This window comes from Anabrus simplex, chromosome 8 (assembly GCF_040414725.1).
Source record: "Anabrus simplex isolate iqAnaSimp1 chromosome 8, ASM4041472v1, whole genome shotgun sequence".
Taxonomy (NCBI): domain Eukaryota; kingdom Metazoa; phylum Arthropoda; class Insecta; order Orthoptera; family Tettigoniidae; genus Anabrus; species Anabrus simplex.
In genome coordinates, this window is record NC_090272.1 from 232,469,310 (window position 1) to 232,489,886 (window position 20,577).

The window sequence follows — 20,577 nt, forward strand, 5'->3', positions numbered from 1 at the left end:
TATTTTCCTGTGATTGAATTAGTTGCTTTCGCTATATTCACATCCTTACCAAACAGTTTATGCACTTCACAGTCAACAAAACTGTTCTAGAGGTTAAGAGACTAAAGCTGAACTGTTTGAAGTTATTCTCTTCCCAGTTCCTTTGAGATTTCCGTCTCGATGGCCGCTCAATTTGCTGAATTTCAACAGAAGCTTGTAAATATAGATCACAGTCGAGATTATCTTCGGGACCTTCGCCACTGGGTGAACAGTTCAGATCGTCATCGCAGAGTCTTCGTGCTCAGATTCAGTTTCTAAATGGTTGTCTTCCCTGCTCTCATCTTCATCCAGCTCGTCAAGAATACGTCATATGATCTCCTCTTATTGCACTCTTCATTTATCCATTGTGTCCTGGAAAGCCTAATAACTATAAAGCTCCCATCCGGAATGAACGACCTATCCTCATACGACAACATCAACCATCTGTTAGTTACTAATAACACGTAATACTATGTACAAACGATAATGCTTCAATACCAACAATACGTAAAAAAATGTACAGTGACTTTCGAAAAGTAAACTCTTACGGCATTCGCTCCTCATTCGTGCAGCTAAATGCTATGGTGACATTATCCACATTGATCAATGGAAGCACTGCATGAAGGTGGTCTGTTGGGGATAACGCGGGAAGAAGCAGTGCGCAGTTATATTACGCATATATGTTAATTTTATGTATGTTAGTATTCTAGCCCATAGATGGCTCAGAGTCCATCGCCAGAGCCCCTGATGGACGGCGACCCTGAGAAAGACAAAAAAAAAAGTAGTGGTTGGAATGTGATCATTGTAGGCGTTCATCCAAACATTTCACAGACCGAGTGAAGTGCAAGATGCAGAAAGACAGTCCCCGAACCTTGAGAGGAAAAACGCCCAGGAAGGAGAATAATAAATCATATATAAAATTTGTAATATTATTTCATATCTCTCTGAAGGGATTAAATGCAAATCTTACATGAATGATGTGGATTACATGCGCTTATGTACCTAAATATAAAAGTGCAAGTATAAATATTGTATATCAAGAAGAATTAATGGTGTGTAACAGGCCTCTTTGCAATCCAAGCTTTGATGGCAGGAATTGCGTACACCTTGTCGGCGACAGCCAGGAGGTGCGGATACTTTCCAATCACATTCTCGCCCGCAAAGAGGTTGGTGGTTTCATGGTAGGCAGCGAAGTAAATATCTGCCCAGGTGAGCTGCAATCAAAAGAATACAAGACACGCATTGAAAGATACGTCAGTGGTTAAATTCACCAAAGAATAGACCACAACTGATCCATAGGGAGCATATTTTTCACCAGAAGATTAAAAATCGTCACTCATTCTCATTAGCTAATTAATTGATTGCAATTATTGCAGTATGCCTATACTTGGTTCAGTGTGGCTGTGAAGGAAACAACGAATCTCTTCTATTAATTTTTCTTTACAAGTATGGGACGGCAAATGATCTAATATTCGGTTCACTATGGCAGTGAATAGGACTTCGTGTAAGTTTTGCTGCAGCTATACTGGACTTGGTTCAGTGTGACTGTGAAACCCTCATAAATATATTGAATTCAAATATAAATATCAATACAATACTAAAATATATAATATGTACCTTGCCACCAACAAAATATCCTCCATTTTCTTTGACCCTAGCATCAAGTTTGCTGAGGAATTGTGGTACTGTCTCATTTACAGCAATCTCCTTTTTTTTCTTCTGCTTGATTGTTTCATCCTCCTCGTAGTAATATGCTACCTGAACTGGAAGAGAGAATCAACACTGCTGTTATCTGCACTGTCTGATTTGTAGAAAGGCATGAACATGGAAAGGAGCTCGTAGTAAGACAAACACAATGACAGAAAGAAGGGACAGGGTGAAACATAGAAACACAGAAAGGACTTGGACAATCACCATATCTCAATCCACTGCTCTCTTCTCATCAATCACAGTTATTGTGGATAAACAGAGGATCAGGCGAAAGAGACAGCTTTGTGTGTTGATGTGGAGTTTGATCTTGTTGCCTTTTAATTCTTTTCCTTATCCCCCATTCCTTTTACTCTCCTACGTCCATATTTGTCTACGCCTGCAGTTACCTTCATGTGTGTTCCTTACCTCCGTCCCAGCTTCCTTTGATGATGAGTGTTTAACACATGTGAGCCACAAGGGATATTCTATACTCGATGTCCGTCCAGACGCCAACCGCATATGCAGGGATGTGTAGACTATCGGTAGAGAACTGCACGGATACGTATCCGCGGATATCCGCCAAGTTAGTTGTACGCCAGATCATTTCTAAATTGTGATGTTTATTGATTTGCTTGCAGTTAGGGGACTCTTGACATTGGTATGGGAGAATGGTGATATATAGAGCCTTGAGATCATAAAGCCGTAATTCTGACCTGTGCCTAACTGGCTTCTATCCGCAGTTAGTGGAAGAAAGGAACAAAGGTCAATACGTCGGCAGTTGTTACAAGAGGAAATCCCTCATAAACCTGTGACTGTTGGCGTTGTGTCTATTATGTTAAGAGATCTTTACGTTTCAATGTCTTGCGTGTAATATACTGTAGGTAAATATTTATAATATCCGCGGATAACCATTTGCGGATGCGGTATTTTATGTCTGCGACAGCTTGGTTGCAAAGTTCATTACCCCCCCTTCTCCGCCCATTTTGAGAATGTAACTGGTTAATGCTACTGGGTAGAGAGAGAGAGAGAGAGAGTAAGCCCCATCCTTACAGGCAAGCAGGTCTTATGTAGGCCTCTCCGGACACCGTAAGCCATTATTATGTTATACACGTTAAGGAAGTCTTCTTAAAAGTAATTCGTTTTGAATTATCCATTACTCCCAGCCCCATGATTTGTTCTTGCTACCTATATAAGTGCGATAAAAATATTACATAGTCCCTACAATAAATTGAGTAAAAGGCGCGGATCTTTCCAATCCACCATAAATCCTTCGGTGAACTACTTGTAAAGTGTGAGTCACTGGATATGAGGATCACACGTTCAAACCCAACAGAAATGATCATATGATCATATCTTTTAAGAGCGAGAGAAACTTCCATTTAGTGCTCCATGTCGTAAATGTCGGCATGTAAAAAGATCTCTGGTGATATAATAATAATGGCATGTGGCCTGCGAAGAGGCCTAGTGAAGGATGGGGCCCTTCCTACGATGAATTCTAATGATGAAGACGGCACACACACGCAGCTGCCGAGCCATTGGAAGTAACCAATGAAGGTTAAAATCCACGACCCGGCCGAGAATCGAACCCAGGACGCTCTGGACCAAAGCCATCTGCGGGTTCTCCTCCAAAGAAGACGGAAACGGCGGGCAAGGGCGAGAGGCCCCGACGGCCTCTTGCTCGATCGCCTACAGGAGAACACAGTTCTCCTAAGAAGAAGGCTCACCGTTCCCATTCATCTAGATCACCATCCGCGGAGTGCTCGGTCATCGTGTCTTCCTCTGCTAAGGAGACAATGGAGACTGAACCACTCATTGTCGTGGATGATGGTAATGACAGAAAGGACGACGACAAAAAATGCGGAAATTGGCAGGTAGTTGATCGAAATAAGGGCATTAATTGTCCTAATGTCGTGACGCTACTAATCCACACAATGGCACTACTGCAATAGTCATCACTGTCGCTTAGCTGAGTTTTGTCTGTTGATAACAGTCTCGGCGGCCTCCATAATCTGTCTACAGGAATCTCGTTCAAGACCTGGACACGACACGACTATGAGGGATACCGTACAACGCATTTATTCTAAAGACCTGAGGATGGCGCTGCGACTGGGGGCGTTTGTACCCTAGTCCGCTCCGACATCTTCAGCGACGAAGTACTGCTCCGTACTCAGCTAGATGCAGTTGCAGTTCGCGCTTCGTTACCAGTACTGACAACGGTGTGCAACGTGTACACGCCACTGGACTACGATCTTGAAATGCATGCACTACAAGATTTGATCGCTCAGTTGCCTCCCCCTTTCGTCATGCTGGGAGACGTGAACGCCCGTAACACACTCTGGGGCTCTCCGTCTTCCTTTGCCAGGGGGAGGATGTTCGTGCGATTGGTCAATCTGTTCGATCTTTGCGTGCTAAACACAGGGGAACCAACACTATTCAGGAGCGCACATTGGCACATTCTCACACCTGGATGCCACTTTGTGCAGCCATACGCTAGTGCTACGGTAGCAAGTAAACGACGACCTCTGTGACAGTGACCACTTCCAGATAATTCTATCTCTCTTGAATCAAAGACAGACCGAAGTACCCAAGCGCTGGTTACTTAGGCGGGCAAATTGGCCAGAATTTTCCAAACGCGCAGTGATAGCCGACGATGATATGCTGGAGTCTGTTGACGACCACTGGAATTCTAGCTGCTACAGAGGAAACAATTCCATCCTCCTCCGGTATTCCTCGCCGGAAACAGGTCTCATGGTGGACGGACGAAATTGCAGCAGCCATACGTGATGGCCGACGAGCTTTTAAGCATTATCATCGGAATCCTGCGATGGCCAATCATATGCGCGCGAAAGCCCTATTTTTGAATCGAGAAAGTAAGAAAGCTACGTGGGAAAAGTGTGTGTCTTTCATGACGGCACATACTCCATCATCACCGCCGTATTGTCGGAGTACAGAATGTGCCCTTAGTCCCCCGAATCTCCATGAATGCTGTTGTATGTCCGGCGCTCCCTTCTCGCTCCGCCAGCCAGCTACACGCGCGCCAAGTGTCATTCTTCTAGCATCGACGCGCAGCCCTCAGTGCGCGTGCCTGAACCATCGTGTGTGTACTATAAAGAGGAACTCCCAGCCTGTCCTGATGCCCACTTGCCCCGGTGTCCAGCTCCAGAATACACCCTACGTCGAGCACGGAGGCTATTCCTCTTGAAAATGTGCTTCGACCAGGTGGACTGAATTTCTGGCAGTACGAGGTCTCACCTCTGGTCACCGCTCTTCTTCCGCTGCCCATATCCAGTCATACTATTACATACCGTTACATTTCCCTAATTAATGCAAGCTCCCTTGGTTTCGCCAAGTAAGAATTCTTCCAACATTGAACTTGCTTTTATGAACTCAGCAAGAAAGGACTTTCCAAAACATTTATGTCAGTACTTCGGATAGTTTTCGACTATCGACTTTCATATCAAGGACTATCTTTTCGAGATAGAAGTGGATGTAAATACTGTAAACTTGTATATAGTGTACAGAAGATAGACTCTTTTCTCAAGATTCCTAATTCATTTGCTTCAAGTTAAATTGCATTTTATTTGTGTAAATAGTGTATTTTGCATTTGAAGCGAATAATAAAGTTGTGTTTTGTAAATCTCAACCTTGGTTACAACACAACTCTATGGCGACGAGGTAAAAGAAAAACGACCGCCACGGACACTCCAATTCATCGGCCCCAGTCAACCAACTCTGTGGCGACAGGATAATAACTTGCAATTCATCCACTCCTTCACAACGAGGTACAGCAAACTCAGTGCCCTCATACACTTAGACATTGGCGACGAAGTCAATCAGTGCTCAGTGTGTCGCCCACTCAACCGACATTCCACAGCTCTCTGTCGTGCGCTCCACCTGTGTGGCACGCTCCAGCGTGTTTGCTTGCTCTCTCTCTCTCTCTCACTCCCAGCATATATCGGTCAAGGTCGCGCCTACACCAAGTTCTGACACACAGCTCTCCTTGCTCTTTCTTGCACGCATCTCGCAATGGCTACAGCTGAGCAACTCGCTACGGTATTCCAAGCCTTACAGCAGCAACAACAACAGTTTATGCAACAACAACAGGCAGCATTAATTCAGGCTATTCAAGCTATTTCTGTCTCTACACAGCCATCAGCTATTCCTCCGTTCTCTGCTTTTGATCCGACTAAGGAAGAATGGTCAGTTTATTTAGCCCGCTTACAACAGCATTTCATCTGCCATTCTGTCACAGATGATCAACGCCGCCGCGCACTATTTCTTAGTTCGGTTGGCAATGCTACGTGTGAATTACTACGTAAATTAGGTCCAGAAGAAACCCTTTCTGAGGTACCATTCGCACAGCTCCTGGCCCGTCTCACTGAACATTATGCCAAAGCTCCTCACATAGTGGCTGCTCGCTATAAATTTTTTCAGAGCAGAAAGCAACCCCATCAGACACATACTGAATGGATAACTGAATTGCGTGGTATAGCTAAACCCTGCCAGTTCATATGCTCCAAGGACGGTTGTGGTTCACACTACACTGATTCTCTCATTCGGGACATGGTAATTTTACATACTCCTGAGGACAAGATACGTTTTGACGCTGTCAAGCAGAGTAACCCTTCTTTAGAAGACGTCCAGCGTATTGCTACGGTTTATGAGCTTACTACCAAGACTGCCGCAGCCATAGCTTCTCCACACGAAGTTGCTCAAGTCTCGACTCAGGCCCGCAAGTCCTCTGCTACAGTGAACCGTCCAGATAAGGCGCTCTCTACCAAGCATTCTCGCCAGATTCCCTCTCGTAATGCTCCAAGGAAGCCCAATTCTAAAAGCACCTCGAAACTCCTGCCTTCCTGCCGAGGCTGTTTCAAGCATCATGAACGTCGTGACTGTCGTTTTTTCAAAGCCACTTGTGCACGATGTAATAAACTTGGACACATTAAGACTGTATGTCGGAGTTCGCTCCGCCCTGCTAAGGCTCCTGCAGCACGCCCGAAGCATATACAGCCCCGCCAAGACATGGAAGTTGATCAGATCAATCTTATTCTTCCCACAAGGAATTCTCACAAGATCATCGTTCCTCTCTCATTCTCTACTAGATCTGTCGAATTTCAATTAGACACTGGATCACCTGTCTCTATTATTAATCTGGCTACCTACCATGACTTAGGTTCCCCTTCATGCTCTCCAGCTGACATCCAGCTTGTGACGTTTAACAAAAAGAAAATTGACATTAAAGGTCAAATCCGGCTTCAGGCTAATTATAAAGGAATTCAGAAGGCCATTCCTCTTCTCGTAGTTAACAACTACACTGCATCCAACATTATGGGCATGGATCTATTTAACTTATTTGGTTTCCAGATACATGACGACATTAACGTTGTATCTACATTGCATCCTACTTCTGACGTTACCGATCTCCTAAAGCAGTTTCCTGAAGTCTTCGACTCTCAGCTCGGAACAGCAAAAGACTATACAGCTCACATACAGCTGAAATCCGGAGCTAAGCCTCGCTTCCTCAAAGCACGTCCAGTACCCCTAGCACTTCAAGACACGGTCACGAAAGAATTAGAAAGATGGATACAAACTGGAATTGTGGTACCAGTTACTTCTAGTCAATGGGCTACTCCACTAGTGGTAATCAAGAAACCGGATGGTAATGTTCGACTTTGTGGCGATTTTCGATCTACAGTCAACGCACAACTCGACACAGATATCTTTCCTATTCCACGTCCAGAAGACTTATTCCGTCGTCTCGCTGGTGGACAATTCTTCTCTCGAGTTGATCTTAAAGAAGCATATCTCCAGCTACTTTTAGACGAAGACTCTAAGAAATTTCTAACACTCAACACTCCTCTCGGACTGCTCCAGCTCCAGCGGCTCCCATTCGGTGTTTCATCCTCAGCGGCTATTTTTCAGCGCTATTTAGCTCAACTCACTACCTCCATTCCCGGTTGTGCTAACTACCTGGATGATATTATTGTTACGGGAAAAGATCATCAGGAACATCTACACAATCTACGCCTCCTTCTACAGAAATTGAAAGACAATGGCCTACGAGCGAATCTCGCTAAATGTACATTCTTTCAGCCTCAAGTTCACTACCTAAGACATATACTTGATAAGACTGGAATTCGCCCTAGTGCACAGAATGTCTCAGCTATCGTCAACATGCCACCACCTCAGAACCTCAAGCAGCTCCAGTCCTTCATAGGCAAAGCGAACTACTATAATAAGTTCATTCCCCGCTTCGCTACAGTGGCAGCTCCATTAAACGCTCTACGTAAAAAAGGTGTTAAATTTCAATGGACTCCGCAATGCCAACAGGCATGGAAAACCATCAACAACGCCTTAATTCAAGCTATACAACTCACTCATTTTCAGCCCGACAAGCTCATCACGCTAGCTACTGACGCTTCAGACTACGGTGTCGGCGCCGTTCTCTCCCAGAAGGATCGTCATGGACGGGAACGCCCCATCGCTTTCGCTTCGAAAACACTTAATGACCATCAACGTCGATACTCACAGATAGAGAAAGAAGCTTTAGCCATCATCTTTGGTATTCGCCGTTTCAATGAATATCTCTATGGCAACCATTTCCTGATCATTACTGATCATAAGCCTCTCGTACACTTATTCCATCCTGGTAATAAAATCCCTGAGAATTCCCTCAGAAAGCTTCAACGATGGTCCATGTTCCTTTCTGATTATTCCTATCAGATTGTCTATCGAGCCACATCCCAGCATTGTAATGCTGATGCCCTCTCACGCTTACCAGTTGGTCCTGGTACTGCCTTCGATTCTCAAGAATCTGAATGTCTTCAGTTGGACATAGAACTTGAAGATACTGTCTCCAGTTTTCCTATTGATGCTACCTGCATAGCTAAAGCTACGGATAAGGACAGTACACTTGCTACTGTGCGTACTTACATCCGCAACGGTTGGCCTCTTCAGAGCAATCTTCCCGCCCACTTTGCACCTTATCATCGTATGCAGCATCGTCTCACGACTCGTGCTGGAGTCGTACTCCTAGAAGCAGGCACCATCTTCCGAGTGGTTATCCCACTTAGCCTACAGAAACAAGTTCTCTAATTATTACACCAAAGCCATTGGGGTATATCCCGAACGAAGCAACTAGCACGTCAACACTGCTACTGGCCCGGTATTGATGCCGCCATCGAAAAGCTCATCCGTCATTGTGAACAATGTCAACTGAATCTGAACGCCCCGTCTTCTGATCTAGCTTCATGGCCTCCTGCTACTACTCCATGGGAACGAGTTCACATCGATTTCGCAGGTCCTTTCCTCAATTCCATGTGGTTAATAAGCATCGATTCACTATCGCACTTTCCATATGTAGTGGATATGCATTCGACTACTACGACCGAAGCTACCATTCGTGCTCTACAGAAAATATTTACTACAGAAGGCTTACCTCAAGTACTCATTTCGGACAACGGCCCTCAATTTACAGCTACTGCTTTTAAGAAATTTTGTACATATAATGGCATTCGTCATATCCTAGCACCGCCTTTTCACCCTCAATCTAATGGTGAAGCTGAACGCTTTGTACAAACATTTAAGAGAAGTATGAAAAAAGCTGTCTCTTCAGGCTTAACTAAAGACCAAGCATTGCTCCAACTCTTAAGCAACTACAGAACTCTGCCCGGCGCTGATAATGTCACTCCTGCACAGAAGCTCCATGGACGACCTCACAGAACTTTACTTTCTCTGTTGCAGCCTCTTCCGGCCCAGTCTCAGACATCACCAACGAAGTTCTCAGTCAACGACAAGGTCTACACCCGGACATTCAGGTCAAACCCACTCTGGATACCTGGAGTCATCTGCAGATCTTTGGGTCATCGTCTCTACGAAATACAGACTACGGAGAAACGTATCTGCCGCCATCAAGACCAGATACGTCTGCGCTACCGCCTATGTCCAACTATTGATTCTATGGCTCAGCCACATAAATCTATTGCTGAACGAGCTTTAGACCATTTAATAACCATGGGTTCCTTTCAGGACGAGACAGCGCCACTCCGCCCGGTCCCAGCTCCGGACAATCCAACAGAGACATCAGCAGCTCCGGCCCAGCATCGCAGCCGCCGCCAGCGCCGCCGCCGTTTCACGCCGTACCGGCGTATTTAGGAGGGGAGGGTGTTGTATGTCCGGCGCTCCCTTCTCGCTCCGCCAGCCAGCTACACGCGCGCCAAGTGTCATTCTTCTAGCATCGACGCGCAGCCCTCAGTGCGCGTGCCTGAACCATCGTGTGTGTACTATAAAGAGGAACTCCCAGCCTGTCCTGATGCCCACTTGCCCCGGTGTCCAGCTCCAGAATACACCCTACGTCGAGCACGGAGGCTATTCCTCTTGAAAATGTGCTTCGACCAGGTGGACTGAATTTCTGGCAGTACGAGGTCTCACCTCTGGTCACCGCTCCTCTTCCGCTGCCCATATCCAGTCATACTATTACATACCGTTACATTTCCCTAATTAATGCAAGCTCCCTTGGTTTCGCCAAGTAAGAATTCTTCCAACATTGAACTTGCTTTTATGAACTCAGCAAGAAAGGACTTTCCAAAACATTTATGTCAGTACTTCGGATAGTTTTCGACTATCGACTTTCATATCAAGGACTATCTTTTCGAGATAGAAGTGGATGTAAATACTGTAAACTTGTATATAGTGTACAGAAGATAGACTCTTTTCTCAAGATTCCTAATTCATTTGCTTCAAGTTAAATTGCATTTTATTTGTGTAAATAGTGTATTTTGCATTTGAAGCGAATAATAAAGTTGTGTTTTGTAAATCTCAACCTTGGTTACAACAAATGCGGATATAGTTACGATTCCTTCAGTCATTGCAGACCACATCGCGTCACATTTCTCAGATACATCCAGCTCTGGGAGATACGACTCTGCATTTCTACCAATTAAGCGCGAGGCAGAGGTACGCCATCTCTCTTTCGCCTCTAGTGCTTCGCATCCCTACAACGTGCCTTTCACGGAATGGGAGTTGCGAAGTGCACTCGCCCTATGCAGATACACGGCTCCTGGACCGGACAAAATCCACAATCAAATGCTGAAGCATTTGAGTGACAGATGTCTCAAGGATATCCTCACCCTGTTCAACAGAATATGGTGTGAGGGTGCGTTTCCATCTCATTGGCGTGAGGGAATTGTGATACCAATTCCCAAGCCCGGTAAAGATCCAAAACTTGTCGATAGTTATAGCCCAATATGCCTTACAAATGGCCTTTGTAAGCTATTTGGAAGAATGATTAACGGGCGTCTTGTGTAGGCCATGGAAAAGGAAGCTCTTGTCTAACTACCAATGTGGGTTTCACTCTCATCGGTCTGCCACCGATCACCTGGTCAGACTGGAGAGCGCCATTCAGGAGGCTTTTCTCTGGAAGAAACACAGAGTCGCCGTGTTTGTTGGCCTGGAGAAAGCTTACGATACTACCTGGCGATATGGGATTCTCTCCAAACTACACCAGTGGGGATTTCGTGGAAATTTGCCAACGTTTGTCGAGAACTTCATGTCCCTCTGGCTATTTCGAGTCCGAGTAGGGAATGCATTTTCTCAATATTACGTTCAGGGAAATGGAGTGCTTCAGGGGCCGGTACTGAGTGTCACATTGTTCGCAGTCGCCATCAACGGCATAGTGCCGCTGCTGGGCCCGCATTCGTTCCATCGCTGTATGTAGACGACTTAGCTCTACATTGCAGCTCCCGAAGGGTGGCATTTGCTGAGAGACAGCTACAGCAAGCTAATAACCGAGTCTACAGATGGGCCCTGCAACATGGTTTTCGATTTTCAGCGGTGAAAACCTCAGTTGTACAGTTCTCTCGTCGTCGCCTTGTGCATCATGAACCAGAGCTTCGCTTACGAAACAGTGTCCTACCAGTGGTAGACACCTGCAGATTCCTGGGTCTCCGTTTTGATAAGAGACTAACGAGACAGCCTCACATCCGTTAGTTGAAGGTTGTCTGCATGAAAAGACTTAACATGCTTAAGTTTCTCAGCGGCACTACGTGGGGGGCTGTCCGTGCGGTTCTGCTATGTTCTTACACGACAACGGTCCTCTCCCGAATTGACTATGGAAGTGCGGCTTATGGCTCAGCATCAAAATCTACGCTGAGTCTTTTAGACAGTATTCGCCATAGTGGAGCAAGGTTGGCAACGGGAGCTTTCCATACTAGCCCCATTCCCAGTCTAATCACTGAAGCGGGAGTTCCATTTTTACGAATAAGGAGGAAGCAGAAACTCCCCACGTACGCTGCCGAAATTCGTGAAATGCCCTCACATCCAAGCTATCAATGCATATTTAATACCCAATACCACCAGAAGTACCAGGACCGACCGAATGCCACACGGCCGGTTGATAGCTTGTGTCATTTAAATATAGATATCGGTGATTGTCTTGACAAAGCTTTCAGCGAGGTACCTCCGTGGTCAGTTCCGTGACCGGATATACGTCTAGATCTACTCCATGGACCCAACGTGAACACGGATTCCTCTGTTTATCGCAGGTATTTCCAGGACTTCGTTGACCAATATCCGGCCGCGAGACATATCTTCAAGGATGGTTTGAAAATCGGAGAAAATGTTGGTTGCTCTTTCGTCATTATTATGAGCACGAAGATCTCGCTTCCTAGTGTATGCTGCGTGTATACTACAGAGCTTTACGCCATCTTAGAAGCTCTGCAGTTTGCATTGGGTGACGGAAGAAGCCACTTTCTTATGTGTACCGACTCGTTAAGCTTTCTGCAGTCTATTGAAGCCTGTTTTTCACAACACCCACTGGTGCAGCAGATTCATGACCTTCTAGCCAGGTTAAGTGATGTTGGCACCAGAATCACTTTCGCGTGGCTTCCAAGCCACGTTGAGATTGCGGGAAATGAACTTGCGGATGAAGCTGCAAAGGAAGCGGTACTTTTACCTCCAAGACCTATCAATGTACCTGCTAAGGATATTTGTTCTCAGTTACGTCGAACCATCTTGGCGTCCTGGGAATTGGAGGGGCTAGAGCTATCCGAAATCCAACCAGCTGAGATCAAGAAGACACGGTTCTTCACTGAGAGAGGCCATAAGGTCATTTACGATCTACCCACTCTTATCTCCTAAAGAGGGAAGACCGCCCAGTGTGTGGCCCACATCCTCACAGAGTGCGAAGATCTCTCTGGCAGAAGACGGAGCCTCGGCCTGCAGGAAACATTCGAACGCATACTAGCCGAGACGCGACTACTGCTGACCTCGTCATCCGCTTTATGTGCGACAGTGGATTAATCAAGGGTATGTAAATTACAAGTGTACTGTTACTCAGGGAACATACTTTCCCTTTTGAATCGTTAGTAATTTTTCGGCCTAATTCAATATTTTTTGTTCTATTTTGTACTGCGCTTCCAAATTCCTTTGTTGAATAAATAATTTTGTTTTATTTTAAATTTCTTTTCCACTTATTTTTTCGGAGAGGATGATTACCTAGTTGTACTTCCTCTTAAAACAAAAATCACCCCACCTCTGGACCGAAGGCCAGCACACTAACCATTTAATCATGGATCCGGACACAAAGATAACTAAAACTTGGCAACAGGCTGGCAATTCATAGTTTAGATTTTCTGCTGTGTCTGGGCAGTAAAACACGTTGTCAAGATTGACACACACACAGGCTGCCTGAACTCCATCCCATAAAAATACTTGCACATGTTAGCCAGGTAGTACACGAATGGGGAATGGAACCTGGGATCCCTGTGACCAAAAGCCAGCATGCACACCATTTGGCCTTGAGTCGGACAAGATGTACAAATAAAGACAATAGACAGTTCGGCTCTAGGAAAGGTAAGTTCTCTTAGGAATAAATTAATTTTAGTAATAAATATCATATTACCATCTTTCAGATCAATCAAGGTGTCAACAACAGAATCAATCTCCAAGTCCTCCAAATCGTCTTTCCCAACAAGACCAACTAGTTTGGCCACGTAACGAGCAATAGCAGTTGATTGAGTGATTCGTTTTCCATCAACGTCAATGTAGGGAAGCTTTCCATACGGTGTAGCTGCGGAAAGAAAAGAGTTCGTAAGTGATAGCATTTATTTCGGGTGACATTTTAAAGAGAAGCTTACATGAATTAATGCACAAGTCAACAGCAGGTATTTGTTTCACAAAGTTCAATCAAAATTAATACCTTCTTTTATATGAACAAGAATACAAAAATACTTTAAAAACAGCTAGCACAGTTCTCATTTCCTGACTTTATGTCGTCATCTGTCGATCATTACAATAATATGTTTAGGCTTACTGCTGGTTGGTCCCGCGGTCTGGGTCACCACCTTTTAGCCGTGAAAAGGTAGCGTCCTAGGACGGGGGACGCCAGCATGTAACCCATTACTCGGGGAGACAAAATGTATGAACTTATGAATGTCCAACCATTGTCCCATTTTCTTACAGGGTGGGTTATGTAGTGAAATGAATCTTTGTAGCAACTTTTTACGACCGGATGCCCTTCCTGACGTCAACCTCATCGGAAGAGCTAATGAGATGAAATGAATGGCATGATATATGCTAGTCGGAAGGGACGGGGTGACGGGACATATCTTACTCCTGTCGAAGAGCTGCAAGGGGTCTGCTTAAGGCTTAACGTTTCAATCCGACGGACAAATAACCATCAACAACGTCGTTGCTCTGTTACTTTAAAATGCTTGCGGAGGAGATATGTGCTTGAATTCCAACATACCGCCCCAGATGAAACTTACTTTTATAATTAAACATGGAGAAATCTTGTCCCATAACCCTCAATCCTCCACTGCACACTCACAAAACATGGACGCATTTAGGGTCGCTCCTATAATTCATAGCAGTTAGACGTTATTACCAACTTCACCTTGCTAATGGGTAACCAGTCACGAAACAGAACTCCCTTCGAGAGGTTTTCTGCGAAACGCCCCTGACGTGTCAGACAAATGGTTTCTTGCCACTAGTCAGGACGAGCGTAAACTAGTAAAGAAAAGCAGTTGGTCGCTTCTATCGGCACTCTCCTAAACTAACAAGTAAAGGGCTTTACCCTGTGCCGAACCTCCATCTCTACTCTCTGGGGACCACCGACGTAGGATTTTACCCGCGAAAATCCGCGACAACGTAACAAGATCCAAACTTATACAGCAGGCAATAGGTGTCCTTCAAGGGTACATTGTGCCCCATTCTGTTTACTCTGACTTCAGCAGATGTTGGCAGAGCAATACCACAAAATGTTAAGCAGTGCATTTATGCGGATGGCATAGTGTTGGCCTTAAGCAGCCAAGAACATATTCAGCAAATCTTGGCCAGAGAGGGTGTTGCCCTTCAGGTGGCCCACCCCAATCCATTACGGTGGGGAATGAAACCTTTATAATAATAATAATAATAATAATAATAATAATAATAATAATAATAATAATAATTTATCAAGCCTTCAACTGAGTGAGTGAATGGACAGAAGAAAATAAATTGTATCTGAATGAGGTTAAGGCAGTGGCGGTGACTTTTCGAAAAAGAGGTAAAACGTGGAGTTATTTACGTTATAGACAGATTCTTCTTGTCTATCTCACAATGTAGCTATCTAGAGGTCATGTTACACACACCAGCGAACGTTTTCACAATCCATGGAGGGCCTACAGGAGAAAGTGAATGTTGCTATAAGAGCGATGAGTGACACAAAGTAGGTTTTCTCACTGGAAACAGCGAACAGACTCATTCACCTAAAAGTGGTCGAGTGGCATCATACAGGCAAGAGGACATAATTATGATCTCATCTGACGTGCAGTCATCTTCCAGAGCTAGAGAAGGCTAAGTCGACATTCTGAAAAAACTTCTTTGCTGTCAAAATTCACGCCTAGCTTATGCCTTGACGAGAAAGCTCCATTTTGTCGCCCCGTTGTGTGTGGGGGTGGTAGAATAACAACACGGTATCCCCTACCTGTTGTAAGAGGCGACTAAAAGGGGGCCTAGGTGCTCTCAACTTGGGAGCGTGGGTTGGCAAATACGGGACCCTTAGCTGAGTCCTGGCATTGCTTCCACTTACTTGTGCCAGGCTCCTCACTTTCATCTATCCTATCCGACCTTTCTTGGTCAACTCTTGTTCTTCTCCGACTCCGACGGTATTAGAGGACTTGAGGCCTGAGTAATCTTTCATTTTCACGCCCTTCGTGGCCCTTGTCTTCCTTTGGATTTTTCGAAGTGTCGGGTCCCTTCCATTTTTTCACTCTGATTAGTGTTATACTGAATAGAGGATGGTTGCGTAGTTGTACCTCCTCTTGAAACAATAATCACCACCACCACCACCACAGCCACCACTCCCTTTCGTTGAGGAATTGAAACTCCAGCTGCTTCTCCCCCTTACACCACGATACGAGGAAATAATGACAATTATGAGCGAAATGCTGAAGGAAATATGGAGTCATTTCTTCTGCACGACCGCGATGAGGCAGAAGGCCTTGTACGACTTCCGACAGGTGGTGACACGATTCTCAGTGCACGATTTTACCACACAATGTGTTAGGAACAAGAGTTTTCATCAACCAGACTACTTTCAGTACAGGTTACGCGAAAAACAATGTGATAGATATCATGTCATAAGGTGTGAGAAAAGCCTGAAGTTCCTTACAGTTTTGTAAGGAAGATTGATCTCAAAACATGTATTTTGCACATTTGTGCGCTATCCATTTTATTATTAAATGGATTTTGGCCAACTGTGGAACACGTAATTCTTTCAGATTTCAGTTTTCTTTGGTGCCACTATTCTTGCCATCCTCTTGTAGCTTGTAGCTTCTTTCTTTTCATCCGTCAAATAACGTTTCTTTTTGGTCGCTGTTTGTGATTCCTAAACCCCGTCAAATGTTTGTATCCTGTGTCTGCATGTGGTCTGCATTGTTCCATGATGTTTTTCTTACAGGTCCGCCTTTGTGTTATAAAGCACTTTTCATATGAGTCTTTTGTTAAGTTTTTAGCTTCTCCGCCTGCAGCGCTCATATCGGCGTACCTCCCTTCAACCACGGAGTAAAGAATACAGGGAGGCTAGGAGCTTCGGGAGTGAAGTCCAAATGACAATGAAGTACGTAGAGAGCGCGGTCGTAGGAAGGCACGAGAAGGCAGTCAAATCCTTCATAGCTCATTGAAATGGTCGCAGATTGTAATTGCGGGAATTTTCAGACGCGAACACTGTACGAAATTGAAACGTTAAATAGATATTAGGTTGGTGTTGTAGCTGTTATAATGTCGTTTAGTGCGGACGGATGCCCGAAACGGAAAAACAAAAATATTTCTGAAATAACATTTCACAAATATATAATATCTAGTAGCCTATATTATATTACCTCCATTGTCATTGTGATTGTATTTCGGAGTCTCCGAAGCAGCGTCCACACCATGTCGCAATGATTTTTAGGTAAGCCGTATATTGTTATAATTGTCAATTCTTGTTCAGGTTTACTGGTAATAAAGAAAGGAGAGTAGAGTGTATTAAGGCCATTACAAGAGAAAATTGTATAACTAGGTAGTTCTTACACTAGAATATGTTCAGTACTTTTCAAACCTGAATTATTTGATCGAAAATTGTTTTGAAGTGCGTCTTACCTATGTAAGTGAAAAATCTCGCAATATAAAATTAATATATTATAATTGTACTACATCCTTCAAGATTTTTAAGCTGTGGAACTTTTCAAGAGCCTAAACTGATCACTCAATGGAATTTGAGAGTTTGGCAATCATCTTCCCATCTGATTCATGCTGTATTTGCAATTTGCCTTAACACAAGAATCAACCATTTTGCCGAATCTTTTGACAGTTGCTTTTACCTCAAAAAGGCAGTTGTAGCCTGCAACAAACTTTTTTTCTCCCAGGCCAGTAGGATAAAGAGCACGTAGGTTAAGATTTTGACATACAATATGTAGTAAACAATGTTGCTAACAAGGGAACTGTCCATACTGTCATATCGAAATCGACAATGAAATTTGGTAGAGAGGATGAGGGGTCCATAGGAAAGCAATGCACAAAAATTCAGCTGTCATTTCGATCTGTAAGGTCCTGAAATCCATACAGAAATATCTAATAGAATTGCAGGCGTTAGGGTTTAGCTCGACGTGGACAGCCCTGATGACCAGCTGAAGCGACCGGGTTACCTTGAGTTTTCTGCGCTAGCAAGTTGACAGATGTTCCTTTGAAAAAGCAGTCATGAATCCGGCTAATGTTCTCGAGTATGCTTTACATCATTTCCGTGAAAAAGGGCCTGTGTGGACGGGCATTATCGTCCACTAGATGGAACCTAGGCCCATATGCGCCACAAAAAAGCTGCACATACTGTTTCAGGATAGCATCTCTGCAAACAACACCCGTCACAGTACCTAGGAAACGCGTGCAGTGTGTTACGTGCTCCTAACAAGATGCCGTTCCAGACGAGAACACTGGCTCTCTTATATCGGTCCCTTTCCACATTATTGGCAGGGTTGTAATGATTCCCAGGGGTTCACTAGATGAACAGATGGCGAGAGTCACTCTCCAGGTTAAACAGCGACTCTTTCGTGAACAGGATAGTACCGCACTGTTCCTGGGTCCAATGACGATGAGCAAGACGAGCAACGCGGCGCCTTTGTGTGAGGGGAATGCATCTGGCGGGTCGTCGAACATATAAAGCTACCTCTCGAAGCCGAAGATACACAGTCTGATGGCTGCTGCGAGGTCATGGGGCACGTAGGGTCAGATAACGATCCTGACGCTGGGTTGGAGCACAAGGTCGACCTTGAATGCTTCCTCCCTCGTGAAATAACACTACGTGCGAAATACATCTCCTGGCCCACCTATCTCATCCGACCTCGCGTAATGTCGTCTCTGTGCCATTCTACTTCCCTACAACTCGAGGCCGACGTGCAGCAGTGTAGTATTACGCCATACTTGGGTGATCTGAAGGACCTTCCGACGTTGACTCCAGATGCTGTTAACTGGGTAAACAAATTAACTCTGACTATATAAGTGCATACATTGTCATTGTATGCTCTGTTTTATGTCTAATTGTAATAACGCCCCAGTTATTTTAGTATATAATTTATATGTTGTATATTCCAATGCGTTGCCATACGCTAAATAAAGAAATAATAATTCGTAAAATGTTACTCCCCTTCGCTCCGAAGTTGTTTGTGTCGTCTCCAGCATTCCTGCAACTCATAACTTACACCACACACAACACTTTCCTACCCCACAATAACACGGGAGACACCACCCACCTTTGTCGGAGGGTCTGCCTTACAGGATCTGCACCAGTCTAGCAATAGACACACAAAATTATTATTATTATTATTATTATTATTATTATTATTATTATTATTATTATTATATTCCGTCTGACGTAAGAAGTGATTAAAGGAGGTAAGCCTCAGGGGATCTTAACTTGGGAGCGATAGTAGGTTCGAACCCCACTGTCGGCAGACCTGAATATGGTTTTCTGTGGTTTTCCATTTTCACACCAGGCAAATGCTGGGGCTGTACCTTAATTAAGGCCACGACCGCTTCCTTCCCACTCCTAGCCCTTCCCTGTCCCATCGTCGCCATAAGACCTATCTGTGTCGGTGCGACGTAAAGCAAGTAGCCAAAAAAAACACGGGAGCGTAGGTTAGCGACCATTGGGCACCGAAATCAGACTGATCACTTTCATCTAAGTACGCGAAACTTAGGGCGCTTTCATTTCCATGCCCTACGTAGCTGTTCCTTTTTTAAATATAGTTTTTACACAAGTTGCTTTACATCGCACCGACACAGATAGGTGTTATGGTGACGATGGGATAGGAAAGGCCTAGTAGTGGGAAGGAAGCGGCCGTGGCTTTAATTAACGTACAGCCCCAGCATTTTTCTGATGTGAAAATGGGAAAGCAGGGAAAACCATCTTCAGGTCTGCCGACAGTGGGGTTCGAACCCACAGCTCGCTCGGTGAGACCAGAATTAACAGAACAAGTGAAGCTCGAGGTGGTGCTGCGATGCTTCACTGCAGGAGACAGCTTCGAATCTCTCGAGCTCTGTATCGGCTAGCGATTTCTAATATGCGATCCTTCCAATGGCTTCCCGCTCCTTTAATCCCTAGTGCCTATTCGTGCACAACTATGAAACGTCCTGCAAGTAGGTAGCATCCTATCTACGACACCGAGACTCATGCTGATTTATCTGTACACAGTATTTTCCGTCGTGCTTTTTACAGCATGTTGCGTACTCGTAAACATCTCGTACACCCAGCTTAGTGTCATGTTTCCCAAGTAACTACGTCCGGTAACGTAGCTTTAAACAAAGGGTTCTTGTCCAAATCTTACTTACGATAGAGGCAAGACATTGCTTGTTAGCCTATCGGGCAATATTCGCACATGACTGATCTGAAACCCCAAAAGAGTAAAGTGATACTGCACCGTTATTTATAAGACACAGTAAGTACGTATATAGACTGTTCGGTACTTACATTCCTTCACCTTAGGCCAGTCTTCAAATTCGATGCGAATGTCTTCAAACTCAATTCCTCCATAAAGAAACAGGAATCGAATAGGTTCGCCGAGCCCTCTGAGATTGAAGTATATGAGCTTGTACTTGGGAGCCATTATTCTCCTTTCAGCTACGAGACACACAACTAAACGCCGGCTGGCCCCCACAACACAGCGTCAGAGGAGTTCAAGGCTATGTTAATTTATTTATCACGCCCTCTGGCTGAACGTTGCGTAATAGCAAGCTCACAACTTTTTATCAATGCATTCTGCATTGCTTATAGGGTGATTCTTGTAGTAGCAGTTGATAAGCTGACTCCTATTTGTCGGATGTCACTCATGATAGTGTAAGATGTGTTACACTGTTCCACTG

The 20,577-nt window shown here is 44.6% G+C and overlaps 1 protein-coding gene across 1 annotated transcript; it reads right to left on the reverse strand.

The window, feature by feature from the left end:
- Positions 1-933: 933 nt before the first annotated feature.
- LOC136879042 (glutathione S-transferase) lies at positions 934-20,364 on the reverse strand. Its single transcript, XM_067152774.2, has 4 exons — positions 20,186-20,364; positions 13,607-13,774; positions 1,636-1,781; positions 934-1,232 (listed from the first exon to the last, which is right to left on the reverse strand). Exons 1-4 carry the CDS (start codon positions 20,319-20,321, stop codon positions 1,065-1,067), a joined length of 618 nt encoding a protein of 205 aa, XP_067008875.2. The 5' UTR covers positions 20,322-20,364; the 3' UTR covers positions 934-1,064.
- Between the last annotated feature and the right edge of the window lie 213 nt (positions 20,365-20,577).